This window comes from Ictidomys tridecemlineatus, chromosome 3, assembly GCF_052094955.1.
Source record: "Ictidomys tridecemlineatus isolate mIctTri1 chromosome 3, mIctTri1.hap1, whole genome shotgun sequence".
In the NCBI taxonomy this organism is placed as follows: Eukaryota; Metazoa; Chordata; class Mammalia; order Rodentia; family Sciuridae; genus Ictidomys; species Ictidomys tridecemlineatus.
Window position 1 is genome coordinate 101,551,282 of NC_135479.1, and position 16,922 is coordinate 101,568,203.

General features: G+C 52.8%; 1 protein-coding gene across 7 annotated transcripts in view; it reads right to left on the reverse strand.

Moving 5' to 3' along the window:
- Med12l (mediator complex subunit 12L) overlaps window positions 1–16,288 on the reverse strand; it is a 275,089-nt gene extending 258,801 nt beyond the window's left edge. For all 7 annotated transcript variants that reach the window (XM_078043553.1, XM_078043550.1, XM_040269994.2 and 4 more), the window contains exons 1-2: window positions 16,015–16,288; window positions 14,933–15,161 (exon numbers count right to left, since the gene is read on the reverse strand). In XM_078043553.1, the coding sequence (XP_077899679.1) occupies window positions 14,933–15,031 (99 nt within the window). In that variant the 5' untranslated portion in view covers window positions 15,032–15,161; window positions 16,015–16,288. The remainder of the gene's footprint in view (window positions 1–14,932; window positions 15,162–16,014) is intronic.
- Between the last annotated feature and the right edge of the window lie 634 nt (window positions 16,289–16,922).

The window sequence follows — 16,922 nt, forward strand, 5'->3', positions numbered from 1 at the left end:
GGAGTCACGTGCTCACCACCGCCCCCAAGGCCCAGCCTGCCAGCTCCATGAGACTGCTCCGGCCAGCACCCTTTCCCCTGCCTCCCCGCACCCTCCAGGGACACCTGCAACTCCCAGCCTCCTCCTGAACTCTACATGCACCAGCTTCAGCTTTGCTACCCACGGAGGAGCCTGGGCGGCATCAGCTGGGAAGCCCACCCCAACTCCAGCCTGAGGGGGCAGACAATCTAGTACGAGTTAGGTGCTTTCCTGTGCCCAAAGCTCTCCCTGGTGAACAGGAGATGGCCATAGCACCACCTCAGAGGAGAACCAGGCAGACCCAGCACTGGGGACGGCCCGCACCTGGAGAATGGGGACTGCACACACTGTGCTGAACTCCCAGCAGGGTCATCGTTCTAAAACTGGTAATTAAAACTAATGTACTGGTCGTCTTAAAATCGCTTCATGAGAGTCAATGGACCAGACACGAACTTGTAGCGCAGTCTGTTCAGAATGTAGGTTAAAACTGTCACTGGTCCCAGGAAAACACCCGCATGAGTATGTGAAATCCCCTACAGCAATGTGACATCGCCACCACATGCAAGCCACATTGCGCTCCCAGTCATTCATTTCTACCACATATTTATGTCACTCTGCAACAGACTGAAAATTAATTTTAAAAACACTGGTCCTTCTCTGTGGGTATTCTAAGCAGCACCATCCCGGAGGGGCAAGGAGCAGGTGTCTATTTCTTTTCTACACCCCCAGAGCACCTCATAGTGGGGGGGGGTACCCAGCAAGGACTGAACAGATGAAAACACAGTTTCAGAGACACGTTGATTATCAAATGACCTCAGAGCAGAATTCACGTGAGTGGCATCTCCAGTTCACAAAGAATCTTGGAAACGGAGCTGACAGCCGGTCCAAAACTGACCCATGAGTAAAAACAACTCTGACCCCAGAAATATTTTCCATACTATCTACTGACTTAGCACTGTGTAGAGCTTTACTAAAAATAAACAAATAAAAACCTAAGCAATGTCAATATTGACCTTCCCTGCAGGACTCCGGAGCAGAACGAATACGGCGCTGCCATGGGCAGTCCTGGAGGATGCTCCATGCCCTCAGGTCACCCAGCACCCAAGACACCAGCCACGCTGCAGACCACGCAGACCACAGCAGGGCACAGCCCACCACTCCCGTGGAGGGCCCTGAAGGCCTGCATCTCAGCAAGCTCAGTAGACAGACATCCATGATGAGCAATGCCTAGGAAAGGGAACAGCAATTCCACCAGATCTTAACTGAGAGCGAGGTGGCAAGAGGGAGCCGGGCTCTGGAGGTGGGTGGAGGCTGAGCTGATCAGAGGACTCCAGGGAAGGGGGGCCCCAGAGGAGCCCTGCTCCCCGACCTCTCGGAGAGAGGCTGGGGAACAAGGTGGAAACTATGCAGCCTGCCCCAGGGCCAGGTCAGCCTCCCCCCACCTCTGGGTTCCCATTCCTCTCTCCACCGTCCTAACAGCCACAGCCTTTCCCAGGTCACAGGTTCCACACACACTCACCCCACTCCCTGAACTCTGGGCAATTCCTGGAAAACAGGGCACCTCTCTCCAGACCCAAGGATACGCCCTCCGCATTGCCCCCATACACACACACAAGCCTCTTCACCACCTAGATCTCCACCCAAGGTCCTCAGCAGTAAGTGAGGATGGGGTCTGACAAGTCCTAGAGTCCCACTCCCTGGGCCAGGTCCCGACATAGTGGGTCTCTGATCACCATTTCCTGAGGACAGCTGCTGCCCCGGTGGCAGACCCAGCAACACATATCACCAAGCCCTCCGCACACCTGACCTTCCCTAGCCTCTGACTCCCAGTGGGGATTAAAGAGTCCTGGCCCCCTGGAACTTACACTGGCTGCGGGGGCCGGGGGCAGGGCAAGAGGAGCAGGCCACGGGCAGCAGGGGAAGAGGAGCAGACCACAGGCAGCGGGGAAAGAGGAGCAGGCCATGGGCATCGGGGGTAAGAGGAACAAGCTACGGGGCACCAGGGGAAGAGGAGCAGGCCAAGGGCAGCAGCATCCACATGTGCAAAGGTCCTGAGGAGACAAGCTGTCTCACAGATGGAGCCCACCAAGTGTGAACCACCCCTTGGGACTCCACTTCCCCTGCTGGTGACCCATAGGTGTCCCAGGTCCATCCCTGAAGTCCCGTTTCTCAGGGTCAGCCAGCTCCTCAGCTTTGCACTCTCTCAGAGGGTGATCACAGACATGGCTCCACTCACCCAGAACCACTGCACCCCACAGGCAGAGCTTGAGCTTCCACTAGCACATGTCAACCTGACTCTACAGAGGCTTCTCCAACGAAAACCTCAGCCAGAAACTTCTGAGTTGCCCCCTTCGCACTTTCTCCACGCTTTGGGAAAAAGATTAAATTTCCCCACTCCCTGGGGCAATTTGATCTGGAAAGCAGCATCAACCCACCTACAGAACTGTCTAAGGTAAGGCCCCCAAGTCCAAGACCACTGAGTTCTGGAGGCCTTAGCTCATCTGTGGTCTGATTTTCTCCACGTTCTCCAAGCAGAGCAACTTATCGCAACAGGAGGAATACAGGACCAGATACAGAAATCCAGACAGTAAAGAGCTTCCCATGGAGGAGAATAAACCCAGGAATGAGCCCATGCATCTGCAGCCACATGAGTCTCCACAGAGCCTGAGAACATCGCGGGGAAAGGCAGCCTCCTCCACTCAAGGTGCCCAGAGGCTGGAGGAGGAGGCCCAAGCCTAGCCCTGCCTCTCACCATGTGCAAAGATCAACACAAATAGATCCGAGACCTCAATGCCAGACACGGACCTGTAGCCACCAGAGGAGAGCAAGGAAGAATGGCTGGGTACTGCCACAGGCAGGACTTCCCAGCAGGACTCAGAGAACAGCAGCAAGAATGGACCAAGGGAATCACTCCACATCAAAAGGCTTCTGCAGAGCAGAGGAGACGATGGACAGTGAGGACCCAACCTTCGGAGCAGGAGGAGATCCCTGCCTGCCCTTCACCCGACACAGGCATAACATTCAGAACATAGAAAGAACACAAAACCTAAGACCAAAAGGACAAGTAACCCAATAAATGGACAAATGAAGTGAAAAGATGCTTCCTGAAGTACAGATGGCCAGTAAGTACGAAGAAAAATGCCCGGCATCAGGAGAAGGCAGTCAAGAAACTACACGAGTTTCTGCCTCTCTCAGAGTTTCCACCTCTCCCCAGTCAGCAAGAACATAAAAAGCAGCAACTGCTGGTGAGGACCGGAACATAAATCAGTGCCGTCACTGTGGAAAGGAGCACGGAGGTGCCTCACAACACTAAAACGGGCACCACCACGCCATCACCAGCTGCCCCTCCCAAGACAGCGCCCAAGAAAGACACTCAGACACTGTGGTTACCACGACACCGTCCAAAACAGCCAGCTGCGGAGGGGCCCGGATGCCCAACAGCAGGGGAACGCAAGAAGAAGATGGGGTCCGTTCCCACCCTGGAGTATTACTCGGCCACAAAGAAAAAGAAAATGCTGGGCTGGGGATGTGGCTCAAGCAGTAGTGCGCTCGCCTGGCATGCACGGGGCGCTGGGTTCGATCCTCAGCATCACATAAAAATAAAGATGTTGTGTCCACCGAAAACTGAAAAATAAATATTAAAAAATTCTCTCTCTTTAAAAAAAAAAAATGCTATCGTGGGCAGGAAGATGGATGGGACTGGAGATCATCCCATTAAACAAAATAAGCCAGACTCTCAAAGACAAGGGTCCCATTTTTCTCTCACATATGGGATGTGGAGCGAGTGTTGGGATTAAAGTGCAAGGCCCTAAGCAACTTAGGGAGACACTGTCTCGAAATAAGAAATAAAAAGGGCTGGGGATGTGGCTCAGTGGTTAAGCGCCCTTGGGTTCAATCCCCAACACAAAAAAAAAAAGTCAAGTAGAAGAGGATCATCTGGGAAGGAGACAGGGATGGGGAGAGGAAGAGAAGGTAGAAGGGAGGTTACATACATGGATGGAAACATCAAGTGAAACCCATTATTTTATACAACTAATAGGCACTAACAATTTTAAGTTTTGCAAAAATAGTAATGCCACTCTTTTTCACTAGTTTTTTGGGTTTTAGGAAAAAAATATTTTTTATTAAAAAAAAAATTTTAACGTGAAATTGGTTTTGTTATTTTTAAATGAATTAATGTATATATCCAAAATTTGTTTTAATTTCTAACACACTGAATATTGAGAAATACAAACTCCATAAACAGAGACTCACAAGGATGCTCAGTGCTTAAGATAAGCAGAGGGTCCCAGGGCAGAAAGTATGGAAACCACTGTCCTCAGCTATAGATATGAAACACCCCTCTAGGCATCCCTCGCTCAGCTCACAGTACCCTCCAAATAACCTTCCCTCAAATCCTCCCCGCGTACCTTCCCAAGCTTCCCAGCCCTACAGGCCAAAAAACAAATAAAAACAAAGAATCCACATCAAATCCCAGAACCTGTGAATATGACCTTATTTTGAAAAGCATCTGGTGGATGTGATTCAGGTGGGATCATCAGGATTATCCAAGGCAGGCCCTAAACTCAATGGTTGCTGTCCTTCTGAGAGAAGCCCCAGGGCAGTGGACACCAGAGAAAGAGCTGATGCTGGACTCGAGGATCCAGCCTCCAGGACAGAGGAGAGCTTCCTGGAAGGCCACTTGGCTGGTCATTTGCAACAGCAGACCCAAGAAATGAGCCACTTGCCCCAGGTCTGAAGGCCAGAGACTACTGGCAGGTCAGTCCTGCCTGGGTGACCCCCAGAGCCACCATCTCCTCAAGCTGCGACCCTTTGTCACCTTAGATCTCACTCATTTAACCCCCGTGAATTTGGCCTATTAGACCATAACATCCTCGTGGGCTCACAGAGGCCCCCACGAGGTCCCACCTTCGTTTCCAAGCCCCCCACACCACACTTAGTCTGCAGCCAGGCCAACCCCCCTTCCATCCTCAGCCACACCCCACATGGCCTCTCACCGAGGCCAGGCTCCCCACTGGACCCCTGGGGTTATTTCCTCCAGCTTCTCTCTAGAAGAACCTGAAACACTGTATTCCTCTGCAAACATACTCTCAGCCACCATCCACCCATCTCCCCACCATCGGGCAGAAGGTCAGCAGCCAGGCTCCCACTGGAGGCCAGCAAGTCACCCCCATGTGCTGGAGCTCTCAGACACTGCCAACATGCAAGGGAGAGAGGAACAGAGCACCCCTATGGAAAACCACCCTGGACGGGCACTCAGGCCCCTCTCCTGCTCCAGGTGCTCTGTCGTCCATCCCTGAAGATGACCCAGGTGTGCGTCAGGCTCTGTGCTGGAAGCCAGGGACCCAGCAGGAGATGAGAGATGGGATCCTATCCTCAGGAAGCTAGACTGGCACAGAGCCTGCAAGGTGCTCTGTGTCACTGCTGAATGACAGTCTGCCTGCCACACGAACACGTGATCATGAGTCCCTCAAAACATGGAAAATAAAAACCAGCAGCTACGCTCTTTCTGTTCTCAGGCCAGAGTGCTATACGACTATGTGTGCACTGGCGTCGAGTGAGGCTCCCTCCCTGGACTGGGCAGCTGGCGCAGCCTGTGCAGGGACATCTCCCCCAGGGGGTGCAATCTTCTACACTGGCGCTGCAGAGGGGCAGTCCCCAGCACACTCAGGGCCAACGCCAGAGCTCTCTCCAAAGGCTGGACTGAGGGGTGGGAACTCCTGCAGAAAAGCACAGTATGAGAGTGCCTCAGCTTCTAGAGCCCGCTCCTCTGCCCAGCAGAAGCCACACCAGTCCTGGTGAGCATTAAGGGCCACACAGGTGCAGAGACAAAGCAGGACACTCCGACTCTCACTGGCCTGTCTGGACCTCAGCCTCCTGTTGCCTTGAGTGAGAATGTCAGAGCAGCCCAAACTCTAGACCTCCCCTGGGCCCCCAAGACGGTACAGACTATGGATCTCCCTCTGAAAAAAAAGCTGGACTTCCCCCCACTCCCACAAGGACTCTTCCTGCCAAAACAGAGAAAGGTGCCCACTGACCAGTTCCTCTCCACTTCCCACAGGTGCTGGTGAGAATTTACTACCAAGATACGTAAGGTGCAGGGGCTCTGTGTTGCCTGCCGAGCCTCCTCACAGGGAAGACAGTTCTGGGAAGTGTATCCCCAAACAGGGAGGCATGTGCTGTGACTCAGAGGATCCCCAAATGTGAATGGAAAGTACGATGAACACATTAGAATGGTCCTGGCTACAAGAAACTGGTCCAGCAATGGCTTGAGTCACATGGATTTCTACGGTTTACCCAACAAGTGCAGGGAGAGGTGGTCCCAGCTCAGCAGCTTATTGACTTCATAGTTACTAGATTGACTCCATTTGTGTTCACTTCTCAGCCACAGGTCACAACATGGGTGCACCAGCTCCAGCTGTCACATCCTCTTATTACCTTTCCAAAGGAAACTAAAGAGCCTTCTGAGCAACAAGAGAGTGCATGTCCCTCCTGCACCTACACTCTCACCAGAGAGGAGAACTTCTTCCCCAGAGATCCTGTAGTAGGTTTCCATTAAATCTCTTTGCTCAGAATTAAGCTACAAGCTTATTTCGAGCTGCAAAGGAGACTAGGAAAAAAGGGGATCTGGCTTTTTCTATTTCTCTTCCACGTTTTAGTGGGAAGTAAGAAAGGAAAAAGCAGGATAAGAATGACAGGGAGTTAGCCTACGGCGTGTCTGCCACACACTACGTCCCCTGTGCTGGGAAACCTTAGCAGAGAGGGCACTGGCACCATGGTGCACACCTGTGATCCCCTCCACTCAGGAGGCTGGGGGTGGGAGGACCACAAGTGTGAGGCCAGCCTGGGCAACTTAACAAGACCCTGTCTCAAAATCAAAAACTAGGGCTAGGTTTGTGGCTCGATGTAAAGCGCATGCCTAGCATGTGTGAGGCACTGGGTTTGAATCTCAGCACCACATATAAACAAGTAAACAAAATAAAAGTCCATCAACAACTAAAAAAAATTTAAAACTAAAGAACAGGAGATGTAGCCCAGTGGTAAAGTGCAGGTAGGTTCAATCCCTGTACTGAAAAAAAAAAAAAGAAGAAGAAGAAGAAATAAAAACCTAATTTGTAGCATTTGCCCTTTTCCTTGGTTTGTGCTGAACTCTCACTGCGCAGAGGCCTTCGAGCTGCCAACGTGAGATCAACCAGCTTACAAAACTGTTGACATTCTAACAATCAGCTGGAACCAGCCTGCTCCATCCACCCTAGAATTCATATCTGATGCTTGATAAGTACTTAAGTTTACAATACTCCTGCCTCATTAAAACACTCTACACGATCTAGTATTAATCTCCCACCTACAGGGCGGTCCCAACACACCTGGCAGCATCCCTGGGGCACAAGTGTGGTGTCCAAGCTCCGTGAGACCTTTCTGCCTACCTGCAGATATAGGGGCTCTGGGCTGGCTCAGAACTTATGCAATCATGGGTGCAGGGGCAGGCAGCGCCAAGTGCCTGTTCCCTGGACGGCTGAGGCAGGCGGCTCTCTTTAGCCCAGGAGCTCAAGGTCAGCTTCCTGGGCCAACAGTCAGGACATTTCAAAACAAAAAAAGGAAGGAGAAAAAAACAACAACAAACACCCATTCCTGCAAACCCAATCAAGGTTATGTAACAATTACTCTTAAGTTACTTCCTCCAAGGGCAAAAGTGCTTACTGCATATTTATGGACACAGCTTGGAATGCAGATTAGCACAAAGAAAATAGAAATCATTCCTGACCCCATGACTCAGTGCTCCAGCACACTCACCAGAGTCAGAGTGCAGATCAGTGGGACCTCTAAGAGGTCATCAGGACTTGAGGGCTCACTCACGAAAAGCCCTTGTTGCTACCTCAGAAGGCCAAGCCTGGCCCTCTCCTGTCCCTGTGCACCTCAATGATGCAGCAGGAAGGCTCTGAGCAGATTCTGGGCCCCCGATCCTGAACACCCCCCCACCTACCTCCAAAACTTTATGGGAAATAAATCTCATCTTCTCAAAAATTGGGAAATGAAAATCACCTTCACCTATACACTGCCAAGTCCTTGGTCTGTGGTTGCAGTCTACAACACTCAGCGGCAGTGCCTGTCTACACATGGTGGCTGATCCCTCCAGAAAAAGCGGACATGTGTGTTTCAAGGAGAAATCGGGGTACTTTAGGACCGACTGACATTTCTTCCTTATTAAGTAAATTTTTCTAGAGAGAGAAACAGGAACAGCATCTTGAACCCCCGGTCACCCTCACCAGCTTCAGAAGTTAAGTTACCTAGAGAGTGGAAAGCACAGCACTCCCAGAGGGCCACTCGGCCCCAGGCTGCTCGGCTCCAGCAAGCCCACCTTCCACTCTACCCAGACTTGGCAGCTTGGCCTCACATGGCAAGGGACCCTGCAGCAGAACACCACACAGTTCTCATTCCGCTTACCCCACGTCTCTACACTGGTCTGTCCTCCGCACTGACCTGCACACACACCTCGGGTAATACCAACCACGGGCTAAAGGAAACCCTCGGACTTTTCATGCCCAGCCTCTCCTACTTTGTGACCATGCGCCAACCTGCACGCCTCACTCACTCTGAGGTCCTCTAGCTTCCTAAAAGACCCACTTCCTCCCCCCCCAGGGAAACATCGCCCAGCTAAAGCTCACAGGTACACACAGTGACAGCCTTACCATAGTCCCCAAAGAGCCCAGCTGAGAACCCAGGCCCCAAACAAACCCACAGCCCTGACAGGTCCAAACAAAGGTTTGTGGGACAAAGCCAGACCTGCTCTTCCAGGCCAATGTAGCCATGCCACCTGGGAGGAGGGGCCTGCATGTGGGCCATTACCCAGGTGTGGACCTCTGCTCTGCTGCCAGCCATTTCCAGCTTAAAAACAAACTTCAGCTGGGAGCCACACTTATCAGGACAGGAGTAAAGTAGCTGAGCTTATCCACATCACCCAGTACCAAGAGGGACCAAGACTTCAAACAGCCTGTTATCCAAAAGATTCAAAGTACCAGCCATGGGCAGCAGGCAGGAAGACGCAGGAAGCCCACCTACAGGTTTTTCTATAGGTAAGGACACAGCTAAAGCAGAGGTACAAGGTGTGATTAGCAATCACCTGGACAGGCTGTTTAAAATGCAGATTCCTGAGCTCCTCCCACTCTGACCCAGCAAGTCTGTGTAGGAGAGAGGCAGGCACATCTGCATTTTTTTAATACGTTTATTTTATTTATTTATTTTTATGTGGTGCTGAGGGTCAAACCCAGGGCCTCGCATGTGTTAGGCAAGTGCTCTACCACTGAGCCACACCACCAGCCTCACACCTGCATTCTTAAGGAGCATCCTAGAAACTCTATGCAAGTATTACAGACCCTGAGAAATGACCATCAGGTAAGCTCCTCCTCCTCTACCCCAGAATGGTTCAGCAACACTGTGAGCAGCTGAAGAAGCAGGTCCTCAGACCCAGATTCTGTCCTAAGAGGCATGGGAGGCAGGAGTTCAACAGAGGTGTCTATCCATCCCTGAACATTGGGATTCAGGAAGCCCTGCACCAGGGGGCCACACCAGGGTCCTGGGGCCAGGCAATGAATGCATCCCAGGTGGGGAGCTGTCACTTGGTCTCCCAGGCAATTGGTCCACCTGTCCAGTCTTCCCAGACACTTATCAGTATCATCCCTTAGAAGGAAGCACATTTTTTTTTTACCTCTTTGCACCTCCTCAGCTGTCTACAATATTTCTGTGTTAGGAATTTTCAATGCTAATAACAAAGCCAATAGGAGTCACCAAAATAAAACAAGGCCAGGGACAGTTGGTGTTATAAAAACAAGAAGGCTTCTCAGCAGCCCTCTCTGGCACCCTTGCAGGGTCATTACCCTATGCTTGGTACCCTGAAGTGCCATGGGTGGGATGCTCACCCTCCTCTCCATTGCCTGCCTTCCTCTTGGGAATGAATGTAAGCTGCCTGAGGGCAGGGGCTTGGCTGGCGCCTGGGATTAGAATAGGTGCCAGTTCATGAAGACATTAACACAACACAGAAAGAACTCTCCCTGGGTGCAGCTAACAGAGGCTGACGTGTCCCCAGGAAGTCAGTGTGGCACCCATGGCCCCACTCTGCAAACATCAGGTCATTCGACCTTCCCAGCCACCCTGTGGAGTGGGAGCAAAGGAGCAGGTGAGGAATGTGACCAAAGGTAGCCAGTGATGGAGCAGAACTCAAGCTGGGCGGCCTGGCTGCAGGCAGAGGTGAGGAGCTGAGCAGGGAGGATGGTGGGAAGTCTGGACATGACTCCAGGAGTGGTTCAGTAACTGGAGGGGACTGGGCCTTCTCACTTGTTCCCTTAGATCTGGGCTGAGAGAGGGCACAACTTCTAAGAAAAACACACCAGGCCCAGGCTGGACTGGCAAGCTGGGCCTCACAGATGCCTGATCCAGCCCGCCCAGGCAGGGGTGCCCCAGTCCTGCAGGATGCCTTCTCCTCTGGAGATCAAGGTTCTCAAAGTGGGCTCTGGACAGCAGCAGATCACACGGAATCTTGTTAGAAATGAAAATTCCGGGGCCCCACCTCAGACCTCCTGAATCTGAGAGAACCAGCAACCTGGGGATTTGGGTGTTGGTGCTTGTTCCTTTTTCTCTTGTGATGCCGAGTACCAAACTGGGAACTTGCAAGTCAGTGTGAGTCCAGCGCTCTGCCCCGAGCTGCACTGCAGACCCCCAGTGGGGTCTGAAAAAGCCCTCCAGGGAGTGAACGCACTAGCAGGCTGGAAACCAGTGTGGGGCTCATCTCCTACAACACTGCATGGCCGACTCTGGCTGCTCTGCACACCAGGCCATACTCCCTGGACCACCGGGGTTCCCAACGCCTGATGCCTAGGACCCTTACCACTGCCCCAACTCACTGAATTTCCTGGTCATACTTATGATTCAACTGCTAGGCCTTTTCTGCCCCATGGAAGAAGTCCTCTTCCTTCCTATGTTGGAGTTTCATTTCACGGTCAGCCTTATAACCTCAAGGTAGATACAAAGGGTACTAGACTTTTTTCCAACACCTCTCAGTCACCAGATTTCCTTCTTCATTTATTCATCCCACTTTCATCCATATATTCCAACAAAAATATATGCACTCATCCCTGTCCTCAGGAAATGGTCCCATCAATTGGAGATAGCAAGATGCAAATATATAATTTCCATGATACACCAGCAAGGCCTGAAGTCCTCAGCTGAGACAGGGGTGAAGATGGACATGTGCAGGCCTGAGGGGAATTCACCTCAGCCTACATGTGAGTGCAGAATCTCTGCAGGTTCCACTCTCAGTTCTCGGGCTGGGGTGGCTCAGCAGTAGACCACCTGCCTAGCATGCAGGAGGCCGTGGGTCCAGCCCACAACATCATGAAAAAGAAGAAAAGGAAGAGGAGATCAGGAGCACATGGGAGGGAGAGCCCGGTTCAGCCCAGGCAGAATGGTGAAGAACCAGCCTCCCTGACCCAGGCAGAGGCAGCAGAGCAGGGTGGGGCCTAGGAGGTAGATAGGAGTCCAGGAGGAGGACACACCAGCATATGCAAGGGCCCAGGGCAGAGAAAAGTGGGCCTGGGGCCTGAGAGGGAGTCAGGCATGTGGGTAAAACTGGGGAGGATTGAGAGACAGGAGAAAATGACGGACACATGATGCTGACATGTGGATAAGACATGAGGGGAAAGGAGGAATCAAGAACGACTCTCACTTTCTTGATTCCCTGTGTTAGATAAAGGCTCAGGCCATTCTGTTTCCACAGGGCAAAGAATCACACAATACCCACCAAGTCCTGAGGGAACACAATCAGAGGGCCAGCAGGGAGGGTGAACTTCTAGCTCTTCCCCAGAAGCTTCTCTACAGGGGATCCTCATTGAAAGGTTCTGCCCAGTCCTCTGGGAGCCACTTCCACAACACTCTTGCCACTCTTAACAATGACAATTATGACAAACAGCTACAAATGGACAGCTTCTACTAGGAGGAGTTTCTCACACAAATGTAAGAAAAAATATTCACAACTATTCACAGGTTTCTAAAGAGCACAATTAAACTAATTTATAAATGGGAAGTTATGTAACTCCCCCAACCGCAAAGATGCTAACCCAGAATTCAAATCCATGGCTGCCCAACTGGGAAGCCCACACTTCCTCCTTTAAATCCACATTCCCACCATGTGGGAAATATCGTCTCTGATGGATAGCAGTGCAGTTTTAGATGCAAAGATGAACTTTCCAAAGTGTTAACAGGTTCTGATTTGAACCCTGCATAATTAACTATTTTATGTGTATAACAGCAATAAATAAAAATAAAAAACATGTATATGTGATTGATACAAATTTTACATATACACAGTGCAACATATTCAGGAAGTCGTACTATAACTGCCTAGCCCAAAAAAATTTATTAAAATGCTTAGGGCCGGGAACAGTGGCACATGCCAGTAGTCCCAGCAATTTGGGAGGCTGAGGCTGGAGGATCGAAAGTTCAAGGGCAGCTTTGGGAACTTAGACTCTGACTCCAAAAAACTTAAAATAAAATGTGCTGTGGATGTGCCTCAGTGGTTAAGCACCCCTGGGTTCAACCCCTAGTACAAAAAAAAAAAAAAAAAAAGTTAATGTAAAGGAAACATTTGAATAACTATACAGGTGATGCAAGGATAGAGTAGAAACCTTGAGAGAGGCAATATGAACAGTTGAAGCCTAGGACACTGCTCACCAACCACCCAAGAACAGCCAAGCACCTGTGCAATATTGTACCCAAATATGATGCCACACAAAACTCTGCTCAAGAAAGATAAAATATTTGTTGTCTTGGGGGAAGGAAGTAACATCAGGACAGGATTTACATAAATCCTCCCTAAGGCAGTACTGTTTCTGATATAAATATGGAATTGGCCAGCCATCTCAGCTTATTCTCCACTCCTCTAGCTTAAAGCAGTTAAGTTTCATGAGGTTAAGAGGGAAGTATTAGAAGTAGCCTTTGGCCAGGTGAAGTGGCTCATGCCTGTAATCCCATCAGCAAGGGAGGCTGAGGCAGGGGGATCTCTTGAGTTCAAAGCCAGCCTCAGCAAAAGTGAGGCACTAAGCAACTCAGTGAGACCCTGTCTCTAAATTAAACACAAAATAGCCCTGGGGATGTGGCTCAGTGATCAAGTGCCCCAAGTTCAATCCCTGGTATGAAAAAACAAAGGTAGACTTTAACATCACTTTCAGTTTTAGGATTCCACAAAATAACCCCTGAAATTCAAAATTATTCTTTCCAGAATCACAGAGGCCCCAATCCTGAAATGAGTGTTGTCCTGAAAAAATAAATGCTAAATAAGCCCAGAGAACAACCCAGGCTGCCATCCCATTACTGGGGCACTGCCACCAGTCATACTGCCCTCTGCAAAGATGTGACAAGACATTACAAAAAGATGGACCAATAAATGCTGTTGTCTCCACCAAAACTTTTAAGAGTTTCCTGCCAGTGATTTTAAGTTAACCTTCTTTACACGTGGTCCTTCATCATATTCTCTATTCTTTCAGTCCCTTAATTATTTTCCTTCTGAGTCAAGGTTACAGGGTGAGGTTATGGGAGGGGAAGAAACCTGTAAATCTCATCAAACTCTCATTTTCTTGTTAAGCCTCTGCTGGGAACCACCTGTGAGACCTTCCCAGCTCCATGTGAACGACTCCACTGATGGCCAAATTTAATGTACTAAGGAGCAACAACTCCTTTCTTAGTTGATTTCTCAGACACATTACTACTAGCACAGTTTTGCCAGAGCTAGCACTCACCCTCCCTCTATTATTAATGAAATAGGCACCTTTATCAAAAAACAAGTCTCAAAACCCCTCCTTGCCTTATTTACAGAGCCTTTGTTGTGAGATCAGGGGGCCTATAAACTTGTAATAGAGGGCTTTTAGATTCACAGAAAGATAAGTTCTGATACTGGTCACCTGTGTTTAGCTGCAGAAAACAGAAGATGGGTGGGCTGGCTGGCAAACTCTGAAAGCACAGCTAGGTAGCAGGTGATCCAAAAAAGAAGAAAAAGGGGGGGGGCGGCAAGTCCCTGGGCAAATTGTGTAGCCAAGGGTGATCATTACTCTAACTGGAGAGTTGTTACATAATTACTTGTTAACTCCTGACAAACATACACATAGCTACAAAATGCCATGGTTACCCTACTCATTGAAACTAGTGCACCTGGTGGAAGAGTCAAGGTTTCTCCAATTAATTTCATTCAAAGAAATAAGCAATCCTGGGACCTATTCCCTTCCAAGGTAACTAGTCTGCTTTTACATACACAACAGCCTCCAGCAATTAAGCCAATAGCCTGCAGGGACAAAAATCAGTTTCTCCTTAATACTGATTTTTAAAGGGGAGAAGGGATACACAGGTACGTTCATAGAACTAAATATATTTATCACCTCAATAAAAAACGACTTGCTTTCTAAACTGGAAAATTTGAAAAGGGTCCCTCCCCCATCCGTCCCTGCTCCGCTGGCGCAAAACGCAAGACCTTAGTGTCGGATGCACTGCATTCCAACATTTTTCAAAAAGTTTACCAGGATTTACCAAAGCGGCGGACAGAAAAATAAACCAGGCAGAAGCGGAGGAAAGAGAGCAGGAAGGTTTCGGCAGGAAAGAAGCCGATGAAGCGCCTGGCAGCGCAGTGCCAGGCCCGATAACCGGGAGGCGACCCGGCACCGGGAGAGCGAGAGCCCCAGTGGAGCGCGGGGAATGACAGCCGCCCGGTCTCGGTCGCCTGGGGTCCCCAAGCCCACCAGCCCGGCCCCCGCCTCCAATCCCCCTCTCCGACCCTTCCCCCGCAGCGCCGGCGATGCCCGCTGGGCCAACTTGGCCCCGGGTCAGCGCTGCAGAGCGCGGCCCCAGTAGCTGCGGAGGCCGCGGGCGCCCTTACCTCCTTCTGCTTGGGGTCCTGCGGGTAGACATCGGGCGGCCCGAGCCGGGGGCGCTTCAGCGGTCTCTGCTCATAGCTGAGAAGCCCGAAGGCGGCCATGATCTCTCATGTTAACCGGCGAAATGAATGAGAGTTGGAGCTGGAGCAGCCGCCTCTGAGCACCAGGGAGCAGCACTTTGCAGACAGACTCCCTCTCCCCTCCTCGCTCGCCCGCTCGCTCGCCGTGGCGCTGCAGGCAGGAATAAAGCAGGTTGGATGCTGCCGCTGCCCGGCACGCAGACACGCACCGATGGGGGCAGCCTTCGGCGGGCACCCGGCTGCGCTCGAGCCACGGGACGCACCGCTCGGGCGGCGGCGGAGCTGGAGGTCGGCCAGGGTCCTCCGCGGCGTCTGCCTCCCGTCACCCCCCACCCTGTCCCCAGGGGGAGGAGCAGCTGATGAGAACGTGTGACTTTTTTCACCAATGGACCCAAACCCACCCCATCAGAGCGCAGGATGGAGGTGGGGGAGGGGCACGGGAGGGGAAAAAAAACTTTTCTTGGCGCCTAGGCGGGTGGCTCAAGTGCTAGCCCAGGGCAAGGGTGGCCCTCCTCCCCCCGAGAGGCTGCCGATCGGCCCGCCCCCGCCCCTCCTCCTCCTTGTCAGGGACCCTTCCCCGCCGCCACGCGCCCCGCAGAACCCGCCACCTGGGCGCAGACCCCGCGGCACCGAAGGGAGGGCGGCTGGGGGTGGGGGAGGCAGAGATGCGGGCGGGAGGAAGCGGCCAGTGCCTCCTAGACGCCCGCCAGGCTCCGGTGGCGCATCCGCGGTTTGGGTCCCCTCGGCGGCTCCCGGCAGGCGCCAAGGAGCACAGCCGGCGGTCGCGGCTGCCGCGGCGGCTGGAGGGGGCCGTGCTCACGGTGGCGCGGGGCCGACTTAACCCTTTGCTGCCCCTCCGGTGGCTGGGGAAGCGGGCAGAGGGGGATGGCTGGGAGCGCCGACGGGGACAGCCAGCCCGCAGGCGTCGCGGGCTGAACTGGGCTGATCCAGCCCGCGCCCTCCCCGGCCGCTGCGCCTCCCCGCCCCCACCCCCAACAGTTTACCTGTTGGTCCCCAGCTAGCGGGCAGGGGCCGCAGCCGGCGGGGGCACTCCAGCGGCCGCAGCCTCCATGGTTCGGGGTGGGAAGGGGAAATTGGATTTTATTTTATTGGTGAGATCTCTGTCTCGCTCGGACCAGCTCCGGGGACGCCGCGAAGTTTGCCACCGATGGGGGCGGCGAGCGACGCCGGCTCGCCGCCGGCGTTCTCGCCCCCACGGCCCGGGAGCGCGAGCTTCCGAGTTGGCGGACGGCGGCGCGGCGGCCGCACTGAGCATGCCCAGCTCGGCGGCCGGACCGCGGAGGAGTTGGCTGCGAGCGCGGCGGGCGCTCCGATCCGCCTCTCCGGGTTTTCGCAGCCGCAGAGCTCGCAGCCCGCGGGCCCTGGCGCCCGAGCTGGCCGTAGTGTGAACCTGGATGAGGGAAGAGGCGCCCTGGGGACCCCCTCCAGGCCTCAGGCTGCGCCCTCCGCTCCGACCTCTCTTGAGGTCGCTGTCACCGTGGCCTGGACTGGAAGCCTCACCTGCGCCGAGCGCGCGGATGGAGTGGGAGGCGGCGATCCTCCAGGGGAGATGGTCATCCAACCCGCCCGCGCTCCTCGCTTGCCTCGGGGCGTGGGCACCGAGATGCTGGACCACCTGCCGCGAGCACTGCGAGACCAGAGCCTCCGAGGCGGGCCCGGCCTGTCCTCAGGGACACCCCCCCTCCCCGGGAGGATGCGCCCGCACTCGGCCAGGAATGATGGCTGCCATTTATGGGGCCTTCGCCTGGTGTCAGGATCTTGACAGTCGGAATCTGCTTCTTACGTAGGCTTTACAGGACCCCCTTAATGCAGTCAACTCGGGAGGTTCAGTGACTAGTTCAGAGCCCCAAAGCTAGCCTGATCTCAAGTTTCTGACCTATCCACCTCTACT